The sequence below is a fragment of the Carassius auratus genome, chromosome 32 (genome assembly GCF_003368295.1).
Source record: "Carassius auratus strain Wakin chromosome 32, ASM336829v1, whole genome shotgun sequence".
In the NCBI taxonomy this organism is placed as follows: Eukaryota; Metazoa; Chordata; class Actinopteri; order Cypriniformes; family Cyprinidae; genus Carassius; species Carassius auratus.
This window is the reverse complement of record NC_039274.1, coordinates 24,492,141-24,512,233: the sequence shown is the minus strand read 5'-3', so window position 1 is coordinate 24,512,233 and position 20,093 is coordinate 24,492,141. Positions and strand designations below refer to the sequence as shown.

Below are 20,093 nucleotides of genomic sequence, written 5' to 3'. Positions count from 1 at the left end.
TCTGAGGCCAAGGCTTTTTGATTATGACAAGCACAAAGGTTTAGAAGGTTTGGGTTGGTGTTTCAAAGCAGATGGGTAATGGCAGCATTGAGACAACATACATGAACACCGATCCTGGCCAACGGAGTTTGGATGGTAAAGCACCCCTTGGTGTAGAGGAAGCGCACTAGGCTAAAATGAAGGAGTTGGTATACGAGGCCATAGAGGCACGTCTGTAGCCTTTTCCGCTCTAACCGCTTGTGAATGGGGGACTTAGATAGGACGTTTGGGTAATGAGGCGTGAGGAGCACGTCCTATCCTCACACGCCTAGTGAGTGCTCCTCCAGGGCTGTCTGGAGCAGACTTGCAGGGTTGTGCATGGCGCATGTTGGCATAAAACAGCTAGAGGTGTGAAACTCATCCCCTGGGCCCTTAGCCTCTTCGCCTTATAATGCTGAGTCAACTGAGCAACAGGGCACCCTGCTCCAATCTGTGGCACTGGGAAAGAATTATTGGTATAGCTTAGGGAAGTCTTCTGAGAACAGACACTAGTGGTTACGGAGTTGTCGTGCGGTGCTTTTGAGTTGATTGGCTTGATTTACAACATGCTAACATGTTTTACTACCCTCTTAGACGTATACCAATACACATGTCCTTTTATGTGGTAGACATAGACCTGTGACTATAAAGTAAACTCACTTCTTCACTTTGTTAAAGCTCAGAAATCATTCCTGTTCGCCCAAAGTCTGAATCCTGGTGTCATCAGAAATAACCCAGTCCTTCAATATTTGCCTCTGGCATCTTCTGTAACAAATACATTTCCTGAAACAGCAGCTCTCCTCTGGACATTTCCATTGACATACAAGAATCGGGGGGAAATTTTTGCATCGCTTGCATTTCAAATGAACCACAGTAAGTGTTTTATGTGGACATTATCATCCAGATATGGCTCTCAATGCATGTAAAAAGGAATGACCCCACCGTCGTGATTTATTCATTCCTTTCTAGGATATGCATAGGCTCAGAAAATCCTTGATTCTGCTCAGAATGAAAGCGGATATATAATTCATGAAAGCTAATGCATTGTTTCTGTTGCTTCTTCTAGTGGCTCTTTTTCCCTTGTCTGTGCCAGCCTATTCTTTGGCAAAAGGTGGGCAATAATATCAGAATTGAAATGAGAAGTTTGAAAGACGCACCGCTTCCTTTTTATGTGTGTGTAAACTGATTTGAATCACACATTGGGGGCTTACTGAACGGAGCTTTAAATGTTAAATGGGGGTTGAAGTCTGCCTGAACTAATTTGTAGAGCTTTGCACCATGTTGACATTTAAATGTGATAAGAATAGAAAACTGTATGCCGACCTATTTTGAAGATGCTTTCGGAATACATTCACATCAGCCGCGGTCTATAATTAATAAAAAAAAAAAAAAAACAGGATACGCCCCCCTTTTCCAACCTTTTTTTGCACCAGATTTGACTATAATACAACCCTTACAAGACACAAAACGACAGAAAAAAAAGAGGGACTAAAATATGAGCATGGAGGGAATTAAGAGGGAAGTGGATAGCACACACCTGGGTTTGGAGGAGGGGTAGAGATTGCATCGGCTGGCTGCTGTGCTATCACATTACCGCGATCCAGCCCCTGTGTTTGTGAGAGAGAGCGGGGAGGAGAGGGACCTTGCCAAATCAGCATGCAAATAATGCCACATTGTTAACTTAATCAGATGCAGGAGAGAAAATATGGAGAGGGGAGAGGAAGGGAGGGAGGGAAGGAAAGAACAAGGGGAGGGGGCCATACAAACAAGAGTCAGGGTCTTCTGAAATGGCGGAGAGTGAAAGATTAAACCTCTCAACCGATGGGGATGATGTTTGCGGGGTGCTGGTGTCAGGTCCCATAGGGGTTAAGGGTGCGTGCGTGTGTGTGTGTTTGTGTGTGTGTGTTAAGCAGAAGACAGAGATGATAGACGCCTCTTCTCAGAGATATATGAAGTGTTTCAGACAGGCAAAGCTCAGTGATTGGCTTCATCACATCCAATCAAGTGACAGAGACCTGATGATCTACATCTGTGTTAGGCAACCCAGTGTAACAGGTGTCACAATGGTTACTAGGGCTGTTTATCGCTACATTTGTTTCAAGATTAATTAAATTATGATTCAAAAGCGTTCAATTTAATTCAATTCCATTTTTTTATTTTGGTATAGTTCAGTTACAGTGTCCATTTTGCTTACAAATGAAAGAAATTCTGTCTCAGTTGTTGATTTAAATTATGCAGGGAAACTTCAGATACTTTTATTAAAATATACTTTAAATAAATAAAAAATAAAAAAAAATACAAACTATACTAAACAACACTAAACATGCTGTAGTTCAGTTGCCATTCATTTGACATATATTACAATCAACACAGCATACAAATAAAGTTGTAAAGAATAAAGATAACTTGAAAAAAAAATTAAGGTTAAAATAATAAACTACTAATTACTAAACTGAATGAATATACAAAACAGTCTCTTTTATTGAAAGATTATGGTGCCCCTAAGGTTACATGGTCGGTTAACTTGTGAGAACATGATAATATGTCGTGGCCACAAGATATTAATTGGAGGGAATGTCATATTAACTCATGGGAATGTGATATTATATTGTGGCCATGATATCAATTTTTCGTGGTACCGACATCCTTATGTGGCCTCGAGATGCTATGTTGATGGAACAACATCCGTTTTTCTTAATACGTAAACAAACATGCGTGATCATAGCAACCCAGGATTATCAAGGATTTATTCATTAATATATTATTTTGAATTAAGAAATTATTATATATTTAATATAATATTATTCTTATATATAAATTATAGCATTATTAAATTATTATATTCAGGGGTGCACATAAGTGTTCTGACATGTTCTGACAGCGCATTTGTGTACCGACATGGTTGACAGCTGTTAATACACAATTACCATTTTAGATCACAAACTGTACAATATAAGTTTTATTTTCGACCTGAAAGAATAAATCTAGTCTATGCTATGCCGTTTTCAAAGCACAATGCAAAACTGTGGCATTCATCCACTGACGCTCTTTAATCAGCAGCAGTGCTAAATCTGGAAGCATGTATACTTACTTGCCGGCAACCTGCCAAAATAAAAGCCTGCCGATGTTAAGTTTGAATATGATGAAAACGCTTTTATTTATTTATTTTTTAAAGAGGCAAACAAATAAAGTAGTATTACATACTAGCATTTTATTTTTAAGTTTACTATACAATAAATGTATTTGTACTTAATACAAGGACTGACTTTTATTTTTAATTATATTATCACACACTATTATTTAGTTTATTTTCGATTATTTTATAAAAAAAAGAAAAAACTAAATCAATAAAGTTAATAATTAATTTTTTATAGTTATATTAAATGGGATACACTATATGCAGTGTGAGGACCAAACCAAATCTCCAGGTTCTCTTATGAGAACCAGGCTGAAAAAATTATGTGCACCCCTGATTATATTAACTGGCTGGTCATGGCTGTGTTACATGCGGACGTCAGCATTCAGATGAAGTTTATTATAAATTAAACATTTTCATTCCCTCAAATGAATAACTCGTGGCCACGACATATCACGTTCCCACAAGTTATTATGTCGTGGCCACGACAAAACTAAGTGAACCGACCATGTCACCTTAAGGGCACCGTAAATGATACGTTTCATTAATATATATATATATATATATATATATATATATATATATATATATATATATATATATATATATTCCCTTCTCATAATATCTACACAGTTATGTCTATTTTCATTTAAACCAGCTTTATAAAACACTGGTGTGTAGCTCTGCTGTGTAGCTTCTGACAGCCAAATTGTGCATAGAGGTCACGACCTCCCCGGCGACGCTCATACGGAGATCAGCACGCGAGGTGTGCTGGCGAGCAATGGTAACACATATAACATGTTAACATGGCAGCTCGAACCGAACCAAATCAGATGAATGGAGGAATATGTGTAATCCCTCCCCACATTTACAAAAGAGCCATGTGCCCACCTCCCATCTCTTGGGACAGAGATACCGGGAGTTCATGGTTTTATGAACTTATCTTTCCTTGCTCTCCCTTTGCTTTACTCCTCTCCTGCTGACTGCGGGTCACCGTGGCAGCCCTCCCCTTAAGAGGATGAATGTGTTATCATGTTCAAGGTCACATAGGGCAGAGAGGAGGATAAGAATGTGTCGAACGAGCCAGGGGAAGAAGAACAAGGGACTGAGTGAGGAGACGTGTGGAATCTAGTGTGCTGGCCAACCAAGACTTCTCTCAAACTGGGCCTCTGTCTCTTTCCCATCAGTTAAACTCTGATGCACAAATGCCACAGGTGGACGGCCTTACTCTTGACAGGCTTTGATTTGCATTTTAAGTGGGCTTGGGTTGGCTTTGACCCTTGTTCTCAGGCTTTTGTTCCTGCTATGAAGTGTATTGTTTAAATATAGGGGATGTGAAAGTCATGCATCCTTTTCATATGCTGTTTGAACCAGTGGTTAATGATTTTGAAGTGACATAAAAAGTAAAAAAAACATATATATAATCTGTGTGTGTGTGTGTATGAAAAGTGCTGTCTGTCATTTTCATCTATAATTACTATTTTTATCAGACTCCTATATTTATGTAATTTTTTTCACTTTAATAGCATGCAAAATAACCTATACATTGACATTAAAGTAAAATGACTGAACCTAAACTGATAAAAATGATAATTTTAGAAGGACATTTCAGACGGCACTTTTGCATATGTATATATAGTGTGTGCGTGTGTGTGTGTGTGCTGTAGTATACGGGTCACAGGTTCTCTTCGATGTCACTATAGGGCTCCCTTACTTAGTTTGAGAATCATTCCTCTTGAAAATAACTTTGATTAAAAGGTGAAATGTTTAGGTTAAAACAAGGTTTTCCAAACACTTCCCAAGCTGCAATTTGTCAGAAACATCGGTAGTCCCGAAACTTGCTATTGGTTGAGTGAGTGTTGCTATGTCATGCTGGTCATGAAGGTTAAAACAACTCAACTGCAGTGTTTTGATAGCGGCACAGTGTTTACACTTTTAGGGGATATCAACCTACTAATGGTCTACTCATAGATGCCTCTGCATATTTTTATTATTTATTTATTCATTTATTCATAACATTGAAAAAATTGCACACTTGATCTTTAAGTTCTGCTCAGTATGTTACCCTAAATGGGTCCTTGAAACACCAAGTATAAAATGTTAATTTGCATGGAAAAATCTCTGTTAAGCTACAGACTGTGCAACACCTGCTTATTTTTGTTGCCTTTCTGCATAAAAACGAAACAGTGAATGTAGCTTTTTTTTGTTGCATGAATCATAAAACCTTTTCTTTTTTTCATTTTTTTTTTTCATATATATATAAACAAAAGCCATTGAGGTTTGACCAGCTCTGCTTTGGTCGTTTAATCATAGTCGTGTGACAGCGTAACGTTGGCATGGAGGCAAAGGTTTTCTGCCTGGCTTGTGCCCGAGCAGCATTTTTCTCTCTCTCTGTCTCTGATCCTGCTAGGATCTGTGGCCTCACCATTTCCGATAAAGCCTGATAAATAAACATGTGCCCTGATCTCCCTGAGGTCCTCCACCCTCTCTCCAGAATCCACCCATTCCAAACACACTTCCTCCCTTCACAATTAGCCCACAATAAAACACACTTTTCTCTTGATAAAGAGAGGCTTTTTAACATACTCTCACCCACCACGGTCTTCCTCTTCTGCTCAGCAGTGATGAGCAACTGTGGAGAGAAGAAATGCTTTAGTAGGCCTGTCTCATCTTACCATTCACAGACAAACAATAGAGCAGAAGACAAACAATAAATACAAAAAAAAAAATACTAAGATAGCTCTAAGTAAAAGAAAGATATGTAACATGTACAAAAAGTCTTGAACATTAGCAGTCAGCTCTGACTTCCTGATGCTTTTGATAAGATTAGTGGCTTTCTTAAACAGGATGTGAGCGGGCTGCTTTTTAAAAACATGCCGTATGGACAGAGAATACTTGCATAACTGTACGTCTCCACACAAAAGTGAAACTTTCTCTCAGTTTAGCTCGGCGAGTGTATTAAAGTGACAGAATAAAGAAGATTAAACATCAGCCATATTAAAAAGGCATGCAGCGGTTCAATATTTAAAAAGCCCATTTGCTATGACAGAAGTGCTTTTTCATTCAAGAGCACATGGCTGTGGTACCTGTTTATAGTCTTATAGGCTTGCTTTCTGTGTGTGTGTGGGGGGGGGGGGGTACAAAAAAGGAGATATTTTCAAAAGACATTGAAGAATCATTCAATTAACAGCGGCATGATGTAAAATAATTACTTGACTTGCCTCCCTTAATGAGTATCTCTAATTAGCCATACATTTGTTTTGTGAAAAGTCCAAACTACAGGCTGCGGTTGTGAAGAGCTGGTAAGTATGTTGGAGCAGCGGCAGATTTTTCTCTCCTGTACTGTCTGGCTTGTGTCGAAAAGCTTGGAGGCACAATTCAGGACCGACGTATGCACACATATAGCGTTAAACACTGAGTCACATCTCTCTCTCTCTCTCTCTCTTTTCTTCTTTTTTCTCTTTTATTTTAATTAGCCATGCAACAATTAAAATATTCACAAACTAAATTGAACCTTGTCTCCCTCTCCTCTCGACTCGATTTCAGCACCTGTCAAAACAACACCCCTTGTTGGAGTCATTATGCAAAACTCATACGCACAAAACCAGCATGTGTGAGAAGAAAACAGCAATTATTTCTGATATTCACTTATTTGGGGGTTACATTGACATTTAAGTTTTCCACAAAGGTAATCTTTGTTCGCCGCAGCTGAGGTAGAGAGGGTGTCACCTTCAGACAGTCAAATACAGCTTCATATCACATTTAGTCAGGTTCTCTTTGGTGTCCTTAAAGGTATAGTTCACCCCCGAATTATGTCTTTTTTTTCTCCTATTGAACACAAACAAAGATATTTTTTGTCTTCATAATGAGAAGCAGGTCGTGTAGTTTTTGTCATTGTAAGGACAAAAATCTTCAAAATATATGTGTTTGTGTGTGTTCCACAGAAAGGATACAGGTTTGAAATGACATGAGGGGGAGTAAATTTCCATTTGTTTTGTGTGTGTGAACTATTGTTTTAAAGGTTCAGAGCGGGATGCAACAGTTGGAGAGGTGCAGAACTCTTTCCCAATAATGGAGTCATGATTTATTTTTATTTTTTTGCGATTATCTCTCAGTATTGTCCCAGAGTTGCTGTCCTGAGCAGAAGGAAAGATGATGTAATGGCTTGGATGAAGGCCATTTTGCCCATCACCACACTGCATTCATTGTTTTTCGGCTTTTCTGTGTTGAGGTGTAGTCATGCGCGGCGGTTGGTTCGATCACAACTCACTCAGCTTTGCCACTAAGAAACATCCCTGTGTTTCTATCAGGACTGCCAAAAGACCTTCAGGTCAGACAGTGTAAAATGAATCTTTTTTTCACTCATTAGTGCCAGCTATCTTATGTACAATTGAAATTTATCCGTAATTGTGGGTGGAAACCACAAGGGAAAGTTTTAGAGATGAATTATCACTTTGGACTTTGGTCTTCATCACTGGCCACTTGACTTTGTTTTTGTTGAGGTGAAAAGCTTAACTCTCCCACTTTGTTGTGCACAGACCCCCTCTAACCCAACTCTAACCCAATTTAACAAATGCTCACAGTTATCCATCTTCTTTCCCTTCTCACAGTCTGAGATCTATAAGCAGGAGGCTCGACCCGCTGTGACTACCAGTGTACCTCTCTTGCACACACATACACACATATACAGAGCACATATGCTGGTCTTCAGGGTAATGCTGCACATGTTTAACATAAAGGGAGGCTTTGAGCTTCAGGCCGTCTATGGATGATGATGAGGATGAGGAAGCAGCAGGCCAGGACAATGAACTGTGAGAATTATTTGGTCTCCCACTGATCTTCCCTCCCCTGGAATCCCAACAAGCCTGTCAGACACACAGGATAAAAGCAACAGAATTTTTTTTTCTCTGCTCATCCTTTCAAGGGCTCATACTGATCCCATAGAGATGAGCTGAAAGCTGAACTACCTGTTGAAATGTTCTCTTAAGATGCTCTCAATGACATATTGTGTGAGACAGACACCGGCGGAGACTGAGAGAGTTTTACAGGCTGAGCTAATAGAAGGGAACTGTGTAGAGAGGAAGGCGACGCAACCCGTGTGTATCTGTAACTGTAACAATTTTTCTGTCTGTGGTGGCTTTGCAACCTATGAACTAAGTATAATTAGGTCACTTACTTTCTAACCACAAATAAGAAAACAACCTGCATCATGCAGCGAGCTGTTTGCTGGATTAGAACGAGTTTGTCTTTTCAGGCTGCTTGCGTTTCTTCTGTTTGATTCAGTTTCGGTTTTGTGCTGGGAACCTTTGCTTAATGCCTCATTACAGCTACTAATAATCTAGTTCAGTCAAAGAGCATCGGGAGGAAGAAAAACAAGCCATGTTTTATTGGATTAATGAGAAATATTCTGAAGACCACCTGCAACAGACTAAACACAGGCAGAGAAAGAGACAGATCGGACCTCTCTGATAAGGGCGCAATGATTTTAACTGTTGCTATAGGTTTATGATTTTGTTTTTGTATGTTCCTGGCCATATTCCCATAAGTGCATAGCATGCAGTGCCGTTTCCATCCATTAAATATGCAACACATGGCAGCCATTTTCAAACACCAAATTGTTAGTTCCTTTTTGTTTTATACGGGGCCCGCTAATGATTCGGAGGAAATAAAACTGACTTTTGCACTTTCTGTAAATAATGATTGATTTATCAATAACGATGACCTCTTTCATAATTAATTAATCAGCCACTGCATAGTAATTAGTCAATGGATTTTGGTCGATAAAGCTTCACAATAACAGAGCAGCTAATGGCCTTGTGATCTGTATTTTTTATTTTCATTTCAACTTGCGAAAACTTTGACTTCAGTTTGTTTTTCTTGTCTATGCCTTCTCCCCCCTTGAAACCTCAGTTTTCTCTAAATGTACACATACTTCTCCCATACAGTGATGCAGAAGGACACCAAAACGATGTTATAACAAGATACAAAGCCCGAAAGAGCCAGATCTGCTCTGGTGTTATTTGATTTAGGGCTTGAACATTCGGTGTAATCTAGAACATTTAAGAATTAGATGGGTTTTATGTCCTCTTTGAGATTAGATCTACACTTAAAAACTCTTTGTTCAGAATCTGTTCAAGGCTAAAGTTTACTTTTACTTTTTGTTAGCAAGTTTGTTTGTGTATGTGTGTGTGTGTGTGTGTGTGTGTGTGTGTGTTTTATATGGAACCTTGATTCTGCCCTCCATGTTGATTTGCGAGAAGCCACTAGAGGACCAGCTCAAGGACGCAAACGCGTACAGGTTCCCTCAAGTTTAATGTAATATTTTGTCGCTACAGAGGCCTTAATTTTGTCGTGTTCACCTTAAGGTTCCACAATTAAAACCCGCCCTCCTGAAAGCTATCTAACTGCTAGATAATGCTAAACATATTCATGCACTTTGCAATTCTTACTGCAGGCTCTGGCAGAAACCACAATCAGTTCAGATATCTTAGATGCACCTTTGTTTAACGTCAGTGCATCGCATTTGCCACTTTTATCACACCTGCCACAAAGTACACTGGCGTGTTTGCATTACTCATAGTGATATATGGATCCTGCTAAATACTCATACAGTAGCTTCAGCATGTGATGTTAAGGCATAAATTACACTGTATGTTCTGTGGTGTTGAAACAATGGCCCTGCTTGACAAAGCAAAGATAAGAAGGACAGCATTTTGACGCTGGCATGTGCACCCTCTAATTAAGATGTGGTTTGCAGAGCTTGCAAAAGAGAACAGAATGTGATGTAAAGTGAGGTAAAGATAAGACATAAATCCGGTTGTTTTGCCATGTTGTTTGAAAGGCTCAGTATTAACCACAGACTGTAAAGCTGCATGCCACTGGGCCCTGTGTGACAGTGCTCTAAAGGAAGTCTCAGTGGCTTTTCAAGAGACACGGCGGCGGTGCACGCGTTAATTAGAGCACGCTGCTGCTGTTACGCTACGTGTGACAGGTAGTATCAGGCCGCTGAGACTCGATCGTTTCATCTAGCTCCTGACTAACCCAGCTGCCCCAGCCCAAAGAGAGAGAGAGAGAGAGGGGAAGGGGAAGAGGGTCTGGGACAGGGAGCCACCACCGTGTTTGCTGTTAGGCCTACATGCTGTGGGCCACGACTCAATGGCACTGATCCAAATAGGTGAGACATTAGCATTTCTAACAGAGCAAAGATAGGCTGTGAAACTTTGCAGGGCATCCTATGAATGCAGATAACAGAGACGTGCTTCGCTGAAGAAATATTGGCAGGCAGAACGCTGAAACCTTACATGTGCTGTAGATTTATGAAGTGGGGTGTTTTAAATTTGCTTCTATGAATAACCGCATGCAAATATGAAGAAACGAATTGCTCATAACACTATTTCTGCGTTCTACTGAATTATAATGGCATTGTCTTAATTTTGACAAAATGCCCACAAATGTGCTAGCTGCTCAGAAATTTTGGTTCAGATGCATTTTCAGATATGCACTAAGCAAGGCAGTGTTTAAGAGCAGATGTATTTAGATTGTAATGACTTTGTTTCATTTTAGATAAGGCTTTTGGCTTGGAGATTCTGCTAATTATTCTGTGGAAAATATGCACTTTACTGATAATTGTTCCGCAGTGATGCCTCTCTTAAAGTATTCCCAGTACCAAATTTATTTGTTAATGTATTCATTTCTTAATTTATTTATAGATGCTCTTTAAAATATTGCAGACTGTGCGTGTTATTTTTTGTGGGTGTATTTGTGTTAGGCATCTTCATTCACATATAGAATTGATACTTTGCCTCTGCAGAAGTCAGTGACACCACTTAAACCATATAAAATTTTCTTTTTAATCAGAAAAAAAAAATGACTTGGGAGCAAGGAAGGCATAATAATGCACTTCATTTGCATAAAGTCGTCATGCGAGGCTATGTTCAAAAACAAACTGAGTTTGTCAGTTCATTTCACATTATTCCTTTGTCTGTTTGCTTTTGTTATATGTTAAAGATAAAGAAGGAAATCAAATTGAAGAAAAGGGCAAGCAGTTATCTCTCCAAGTGAGCAACTGCTCATCATGCCTCGCTTAAATCATAGATTTCTATTGCAGAAGGCATGCTGACCACATTCAGAAAGGGCCTTGCCTGATATCTGCCAGGATTTGCTGCGACGTTGACGAAAGCAATTTGAACAACTCGCTTCCCATAAGAAACTCCAAAGTCATAAGTCATCAGACTAAACCCAAACACCACCCAGTATTTTTAGGCCTTTGAGGACCGTTGCTTTAATCACATGACTTGGCAGAGCGAGCCGTCCATGATTTATATTTGTCTTGCATTTATTCCTGTATTACATTTTGCTGAATATCAAAAATCTCACAGAACTGCTTAGCCATGTGTAATTTGCAGCGCACGTATTTACACGCGTGAGTGTGTTTACAACAAACACAGTCTTTAAAAACACAATACACCTACAGTGTATTGTTCACATCCAGATTCCAGCATTTTTTTTTTCTTTTAAATTCCTCAGAGTCATAACTCTGGACTAAAGAGGAATGGCATTCAGCAGCAGCCCACAGTGTGTTTAGCAGTGACTGGAAGTGGCCTCAGTTTTTTATTCATGTTGGAGAGATAAGACTGCAACCGACATGGTGTAGGAAGAGCAAATAGCTAAAGAACAGGCGGCCCTTATTAGAGTTCTTATGAGAGCATCAGCAAATATGTGCTCCAATCCCACTGCCTTCTACAGCAGACTACTGTGTGTGTGTACATGCTGGTTTGTTAGTCTTTGTGTATTTGTTTCCACAAATTAAGGTTTTTTTTTTTTTTTTTTTTCCAGACCAGACCAGTAGGTTCTTTTAACTGGTTGTCTGAATTGCTGCTGCTTGTCAGCAAAGAAATCAGGAAGAGTTGAAATATCATGTGCCAGCGGCCCAGGTGCTGAGTCATTAGGCAGTCCTACTCTAATAAGTAAACTGGGTCAATCGGCACCATTTAAAAGGTTTATTAATGACCAAAGGGTGTGGGTTCCTGGCCCAGAACATTTTACCCTTCCTCAGGTGATGAGTGTGTGAGAGACAAACCAGCATGTGTTTCCAAATAATGCAGATAGAAGAGAAAGCTCTCATATCAATCTTTCTGGATGCAGTTTCCTGAACACCTGCTCTTGCCAATCCCTTTGTTCAAATGACCACAGTGCATCACATTCATAATCATGTGTTAAAGCACATAGCCACCGTTTCCAGGCAGCATACTAATCAGCTTAATGAGATATTACAATATTTTGTTGACCAAAGCAAAACGTACTTTATTGTTTCTGAAGCTTGACCCTGTCATTTTCAGGGGAATGCAGCAACATCTGTATCCTCCCTTAAGATGGTGAGTATTATGCTAAATAAGAACAAGCTATCGAGATGACAACAGGCACTGCTCATGTATTAGTTTTAGGCTGGCAGTTCACTGGGCCACTCTGTGGCCATTTTAAATGACTAGGAAGCCTCTGATTCTTTGGGAACCCTTTCAATAATGCCAACTGTTGTTTTCTTCTCATCGGAAGCCATACAAGAGTGAGAGAACAGAGAGAGGGGAAAAAAAAGGTGAACACAGAATGATTTGCATCAAACTTAATGTGCCTCTTAATGGAAAATTACGCCAAGACATGTGTCGCAACAGTGAGATAAGGACTTGTGTTTACTGGAGTAACCCCTTGGTTTTAAGTGCTATTGTTAATATCATAATTGTAGTATTGCGGCAGCTTCATGACAATACCATTGCTCTGTTTCATTAAGGCGTGTAATTGGTGGGATTCTGATAGGATGGGACCAAGTAGCTTAATTATGCAGCGCCTTGCCGTGCTTACTGGGTAATTATTGCCTCCAAAATTGTGTTACTGTTTGAGAAAAAGTTCTGAGAGTTGCAGCTTCTCTCCCCAAGTGTGAGAGTACATGTAGTACTTCATAAATCAGAGGGAGATGAACTCACTCTTTTTTTTCTTCACACTTGTCACTGAAGTGCAGTCATCATTATTAACCATTTCCTCACACCACAGTCAGATTGCTGACGTACAAAGGGATACTCAATAAGGAACTGAATTAACTGCCGTATGGTGTTATTTTCTTTTCCAGACAATGCAGTATAAAATCTGAGATGTAGATCCACACAAAAGAATATATGTACTGTTTTTTTTTTTTTTTACCTGTACACCCAATTCAGCAAAAAAATGAAACACCTTTGTGTTTGGGCTAAAGTCTAAGACAGACTTGATGTTGTGATGCTGTTTAAATGGAATCGGACCGTCACCACACTTCATGAACATTTCTCAGACAATGGTAAAGATAGTGTACTGTGACCTGTTCTGTTCAAATACTTTACTTCTTTACTTCTATTGTTGATATTTGTTACTGTTCTGCATAAAATGTTACTTTCATTTATATATTGTGCAGTAATTCCTGTTGATTGTGCACAGTGATAATACAATAAGTTTACTAATGATGCCTTAAGGCTAGACGAAGGTGTGCTGACTGAATACCTGCTGTTCTTTGATTTTGTATAGTGTACTAAATACTTTTTTTGTCTCTTTTGTCCTTTAGTATGGAGGACTCTAGTTTGTGCCTTGGTGTATCCTCGGTGGTCCCGGATGTTGACACCCATCTCAGCAATGCAGTACTTAATGGCCGCTACCCAATCAGTCAGAAACTTCATCAGCTGACTGCTCAGCTGGGTCATGCCTTTCCTGAACTACAGAGTCGCCAACAGATCCCAGAGGAAAAGGCAGCCACCCCGCTGGATGAGAAAACCCATGCTGCCTTAGCTAGTCAGCCAATCAGTAGTCAGATGGCCTTACTGGCCAACCAGCTTAACCGTGACATGGATGTAGGTGCCCTGAGTGGTCTCAATGGCCGTGTTGATTTGCAACAATTTCTCAATGGACAGAACTTGGGTATCATGTCCCAAATGAATGAAATAGAAGATGATGCCCGTAAGAACCGCAAATACCCCTGTCCACTATGTGGTAAGCGCTTCCGCTTTAACAGCATTCTGTCTCTTCATATGCGTACACACACTGGAGAAAAGCCCTTCAAATGCCCCTATTGTGACCATAGAGCTGCTCAAAAGGGTAACTTGAAGATCCACCTCCGCACCCATAAGCTGGGAAATCTTGGTAAGGGCCGTGGTCGTGTACGTGAGGAAAACAGACTGCTTCATGAACTTGAAGAGAGGGCCATTCTACGTGATAAGCAAATGAGGAGCAGCTTGCTGCAACCCTCTCAACCTCTCAACCTTCCAACCAATTTGGGTATTCAGAGTCACAACCAGCAACAGCCTGGCTCTGCCTGTGGCCTGCTCACTCCAACTAGTATCAGTGGCTCACCTGATGGACTGAGCCAGCCGTCTGCCTCACCTAAGCCTGCAGGTGCCAACCTGCAAGATGAGCAAGCCCTCAATCCAGCCCAAGGATTTCGGTGCACTTTTTGCAAGGGTAAATTTAAGAAGCGCGAGGAGCTAGATCGCCACATTCGCATTCTCCACAAGCCCTACAAGTGTACCCTGTGTGAATTTGCTGCTTCCCAAGAGGAGGACCTCATTTCCCATGTGGAGAAAACCCACATCACAGCTGAATCAGCCCAGGGACAAGGCACAGGAGCTGGCAATGGAGAGAAGCCAAACAATGAATTTCGATGTGAGGTTTGTGGCCAGGTCTTCAGTCAAGCTTGGTTTCTGAAAGGCCACATGCGGAAACACAAAGACTCCTTTGAGCATTGCTGCCAGATCTGTGGGCGCCGTTTCAAGGAGCCCTGGTTCCTTAAGAATCACATGAAGGTACATCTAAACAAGCTGGCCATCAAGAGCAAGCCCCCTATAGGTGGAGGAGCTGATGAAGATAGACCCTCTGTGAACAGCATGAGTAGCTTGGCACAAGAAGCCCAAGCCAATCTGTATTCACGTTACATTTCTTGTCTACAAAGTGGTTTCCTCACACCTGACAAGCAAGGCCTGGCTGAACAGCAGCACCAGATGCTGGCAAAGGCAGGCATAGCTATGAAGGAGAAGGAGATGCTTGGAAAGCTCCTAAACCCAATGGCCAACATGAGCCACGGCTTAGGGGAAAATGAAAAGCGCTCACTCTTGAGTTGCCTGAACCTGGTACCCCCTCTGAAGTCAAGCTGTATGGAGCGCTTGCAAGCTGCAGCAAAGGTAGCGGAGATGGACTCCCTGAACAGCTATCAAGCCTGGCAAATTATGGCTCGTGGAATGGCTATGGAACGCTCCTTCATGCCAAAAGAGCAGCACCATGGGGGGCATGGACAAGAAGATGAACTTACCAGTGCAGCTGGGATTGTTCACTTTGGGAAAGACAAGCTTGAGCACCCAACCTTAGGCTCTAGTGATGGTTCCAAGCAGAAGCAACACCCTGATGTCCTTCATGGAGTGAAGACAAGTGGAGGCATGATGCCTTTGAAAGATGAGGGTGTAAGCTTTGATAGCCACCGTGAGTTCTTGCCTCACCATGGGGCTCTGAGCCTGGGCCAAGGGCTTGAGTACAGCCTGGCTGGCTTGAAAGAGAAAGCAACTGAGTGTCCCGACTGTGGTAGAGTTTTTAGAACCTACCACCAGATGGTGGTCCACTCCCGGGTACACAGCAAGGACCGTCGAACCCTAGAGGACAGCTCCCAGCATGGTCTGGACGAAAGGCGTGGCTCAGCTAGTGACCCTGAATCTCAATCCATCAGCCGATCCACCACCCCAGGCTCCTCCAATGTGACAGAGGAAAGTGGTGCTGGAGGTGGGCACTCCCAAACGGGCAGTGTGCAGGATGACAGTCCCCACCCTTCTTCTCCTTCTTCAGGTAAGAAAGTTATCATTCTGTATGCATGTATATATCAAAAGCAAATAAGGACAAGGAATAAATCTTCCTGGATATTTGACTGAGGCTGGCACACTCTGCTGTTTGCTAGATAACAGTTGAGCCAGGGGATCAGCACAATATTATACACAGCCCTCTAAAGTCACACAATAAGGAGTGCTGAATTGAATGAATGTAAACTTTATAAACAGAAGAGCGCAAATCAAACACCACATTGCTGTTGCCTCTCCATGCATCTCTCAGAAATCAGAGCTTGGCAAGAGTAACATCACATACAATAATACATCATACACAATCTATTATTTGTATATATTTAAAAGGCAATGATTTTAACCTTAGGCTATGAAATGATACATTAATTAATGGAATAAACACAGCGAGATCACCAATCAAACAGCTGCGTTGCGCGTCTCAGTCCGTCAATAACCAAACCAGTTCCCTCTCTTAAGAGTTGGCTTATAATCAACTTAGATGCAGATATTTTTTTTTTTATCTTTTGCTGGTTTGCAAGGCACACGCACATTTGTTTAGTAAGTTAAAAAAGACTCGGTTAGAGAATTCTGAGTAATGAAAATGTGCACCTTGAATTCATTCAGTCATGTTCAAACGATCACTAATCGTTTGTCATTTAGCGTACTATATATATAGTATTAAAAGTATATTTAAATACATGTCTAAAATTAGCTTTTCGGTCAGTTGTCTGTCATTACATTAAATTTAAACAGCAATTATCCAATGAAAGCTTTACAAAGTAGCAGAATTACAGGCCTAAGAGAGCAATTTCACATTGGGTAGAAATGAATGAGGCCGTATGAATTGGTGAGCTGTCAGTATCAATGGGGTTCAGATCCAAACAGCACTAGCATGCTAGTTGTGTTTAGGAGGACACTAAATAAGACACTGATCATCAAACATCAGCATGATGCCTATATTCTCTGTGTAAAGAAAATGCTAAGGTCTTTTAGAAAAAGTGACAGCAGGCCTTTAAAGCTTTGAAAGTTATCTGTCGACTTTAGTGATAGTTAACAATAGGCAGCTAAAGCAGAGAAGCCACCACTGAAACCAATGAAAAGGAAGTGAATGCATTTGTGCTTCGGTATTCTTGACAGTTGAATTTTTCAGATAGAAAATGGCGGATTGTGATGTTGCTGTTTGGTGGTGAGAATGTGATCAAATAGTCTAGCAATGTAGCAATGCAACGTAAATCTGAGGAGCACATTCAATGCATGACTGACAATTAAAGTTAGTGTTCAAACAGCCCTCAAACACCCTCAGAAGGAGTTAGTGTCTTTATTTACTGTGTTCTTAAACTAATTCATTAATGACATTTATGTACTTTAGCTATCCTTTGGTATATGTTAAATTCTCCATTAACAATGAAGTTTACTATATAAAAACAACAACCATATTCCATTCTCACAATGGAAAGCTTATGTGGATGTACAGACATGTTACGAGTGATTAAAACATCTTACTGGAAGGGAGAGGGACAGCAAACCCCGCCCCATCTGTGAAACTCAGAGCTTGTGAGATAAAAATGTATGTTTAGTGGGATTAAGTGAAGCTGCAGCTAATGATTACAGAAGTTTTAAAGGTAACTTTCTCATTCCTTGGGGTGGTACACCACTGTTAAGCAGCCTGGCTGTTAATTAGGTCACGTCTATGTGATAATCAGTTAGCTTAAGCTAAACAAGACACTAATTAAAGATATACATATAAAGCAGGTCAAAAAAAATGAACTTCATTTGCTGGGTGAAATGTGCTTTTAAGTCATCAAAAAAATAAAAAGAAAATAAAAAGTGGCTTAGCTTAAGGCTCTAAGCAACTTAATTTCAAGAGCAAAGAAGAAATTGTTTATTTATTCCCAGTCCTTATCACCCTCATGTTGTGAGATGAGTTTGAACATGCAGTGGGCTATGTTTATTTTAATCTAAGGAATAATAACAGACAACCCCCACCCCAATTAGGAATTAATGAAAATGAGAAGAAGATAAAACCTATTTTCTTTACAGAGACTATTAAACCTAAACACTCCTCAGCAGAAAGGAGGGTATGTTACGGAAGTAATTATCCGGTGAATTTTAATGCAGGAAGTTTTCATTATTTTGCATCTCTCTTACTACTACTTTGAGATTTAGCTCATGGCATTTTATAAACTCGTCTCAAGCTTTTGTTAGATTGGCAGGGTATTTGGAATTAAAGTGATTAGTGTTAAGTAATACAAATGTTAAGCAGTAACTGAATCATGGGACAGAGAAAATACAGTTTATTTATTGATTCTTTGGGACTCTCATAGCTTTTATGGTACATAAGTAGAACAGTTTTAATAAACACAAATCGGAGAAATTGGTTTTGTGATGTTTTGGCAATGTCACCATTACTTATTTTTTTCTCTCTCTTCCTCTGTACCATCTTACCATGTTCATGCTATTTTGCTATAAACTATTCTCTCTCTCTGTAAAAAAATAAATAAATACAAATATTATTTATTCAAGAAATGTAACAGATTCTTTGGTGGTTTGAAATCTCAGATATGGCCATATGTTTTGGATAATTTAATCTCGCTGAAAGTCTGAAACTCTCACCCAGGTATTTTTAGCAGGCTGAAACAGGTCCCCATGAAGATTTTCCCAAAAGTGTAGCCCATCCTCTGTTCCTTATATTTTAACAAGACACCCAATGCCCACAGCAGTTTCACAGCATGATGCTAGCGCTAACCATACTTCACTGTAGGTATGCTGTTTTTGAGGTGTGGGCAGTGTTACATTCATGCCACACATATTGTTTTACATTTTTGGCAGAAAATCTTAGCTTTTTTGGCAAACGTCCTTCCACATGATTCTTGAATCTGACTTCTTTTGTGTCCCCCTCCCAGATACAGTATGTGCCACACCAGAAGTAGCTGAGCTCATAATGTGAGTGATTTTTGAACCTACAGTATAATCAGCTTCTGAAGTTTGTAGCCTGAAACACTGTAGCTCTGAATACTTGTACAAGAAAAAAAAAAAAAAAAAAAAAAAGAGTATCTGAGTGTTTGATGTCCCTTTTCTCATCATTAGTGATGCCCATTTTATATATATATATATATATATATATATATATATATATATATATATATATATATATATATATATATATATATATATATATATATATATCAGTTGGAGCAGGCAGGGAGCTCTCACTGTGCAGCGGGCATAATGCCAGCCCCCCCTCTTGTCTTGAGATTGACCTTCAGGTCTCTTTGCTTTCAAGCACAGGGAGGTGCGTGTGTTTATGGGGGAACGATGCTACAGTAAGGAGCAGGCAGTTTGGCAGATTCTCTGACATACTTATCTAAAAGTATGCATGCACATTCTCAGAGGGTTGCGTTTTCAGGCCATGACACAAAACATGTACTTTACAAGCCCTTACAAACTAAAGGTGTGATGTACAGGGAAGGAAGTGTTGCACTGCCTGTTTACCTACTAGTGCTTTAATGTTTAATGCAGCGTGTCTTTATTAGAACAGCATTGGTGAAAAGTATTTCTTCTCTCATAAAGATGATTTTGAGTCTTTTAATTAGCAAAGATATAAAAAAAAGAAAAAAAAAAAGAAAAGACATGTCATGGCACGTGTGTGTGTGTGGGTGTGTGTTTAAAAATTGTTTTTTTGTTTTTAATTTTTGGGGGAGGGTGTATATGTTTATGTAGTATGCAACAGGATGTGGCATGTCATACCTCTGTTTTACTTTTAATATCTCACTCGTTCCTCTAACCCAAAGAGAACAGACTTCCTTTATCATGTGTCGTTTTTATTTGCTTTTTTCTTTACCCTCTCTATAACGTACTGCCGTCTCCCTTCAGCAAGCTCACCCAACCTCTAAACCACCTACCCACTGCAATTTTGAGTTAAACTTGAATTACAGTAATCAACAATAACATCTCAACTGTGAAAGAAGGTCGACACTATCGCTTTTGTCTTTGACTCTGCACTTGTTTAAACACAGAGAGAGACAGATAAAAAGGGGGGAAAGTGGCCTCAGAAATGTCCTCTAAAGGCCTTTCTCCTCTCCTCTCAATAATCAACCTTAAATATG

The 20,093-nt window shown here is 39.9% G+C and overlaps 1 protein-coding gene across 5 annotated transcripts in view; it reads left to right on the top strand.

Moving 5' to 3' along the window:
* Positions 1-20,093, top strand: part of LOC113051902 (zinc finger protein 536-like) — a 182,082-nt gene that overhangs the window by 78,090 nt on the left and 83,899 nt on the right. For 4 of the 5 annotated variants that reach the window (XM_026216070.1, XM_026216071.1, XM_026216073.1 and 1 more), the window contains exon 4: positions 13,740-15,997. In XM_026216070.1, the coding sequence (XP_026071855.1) occupies positions 13,741-15,997 (2,257 nt within the window). In that variant the 5' untranslated portion in view covers position 13,740. Of the gene's footprint in view, positions 1-9,814; positions 10,329-13,739; positions 15,998-20,093 lie in introns of those variants that run through there. The other variant, XM_026216072.1, reaches the window with a different exon arrangement.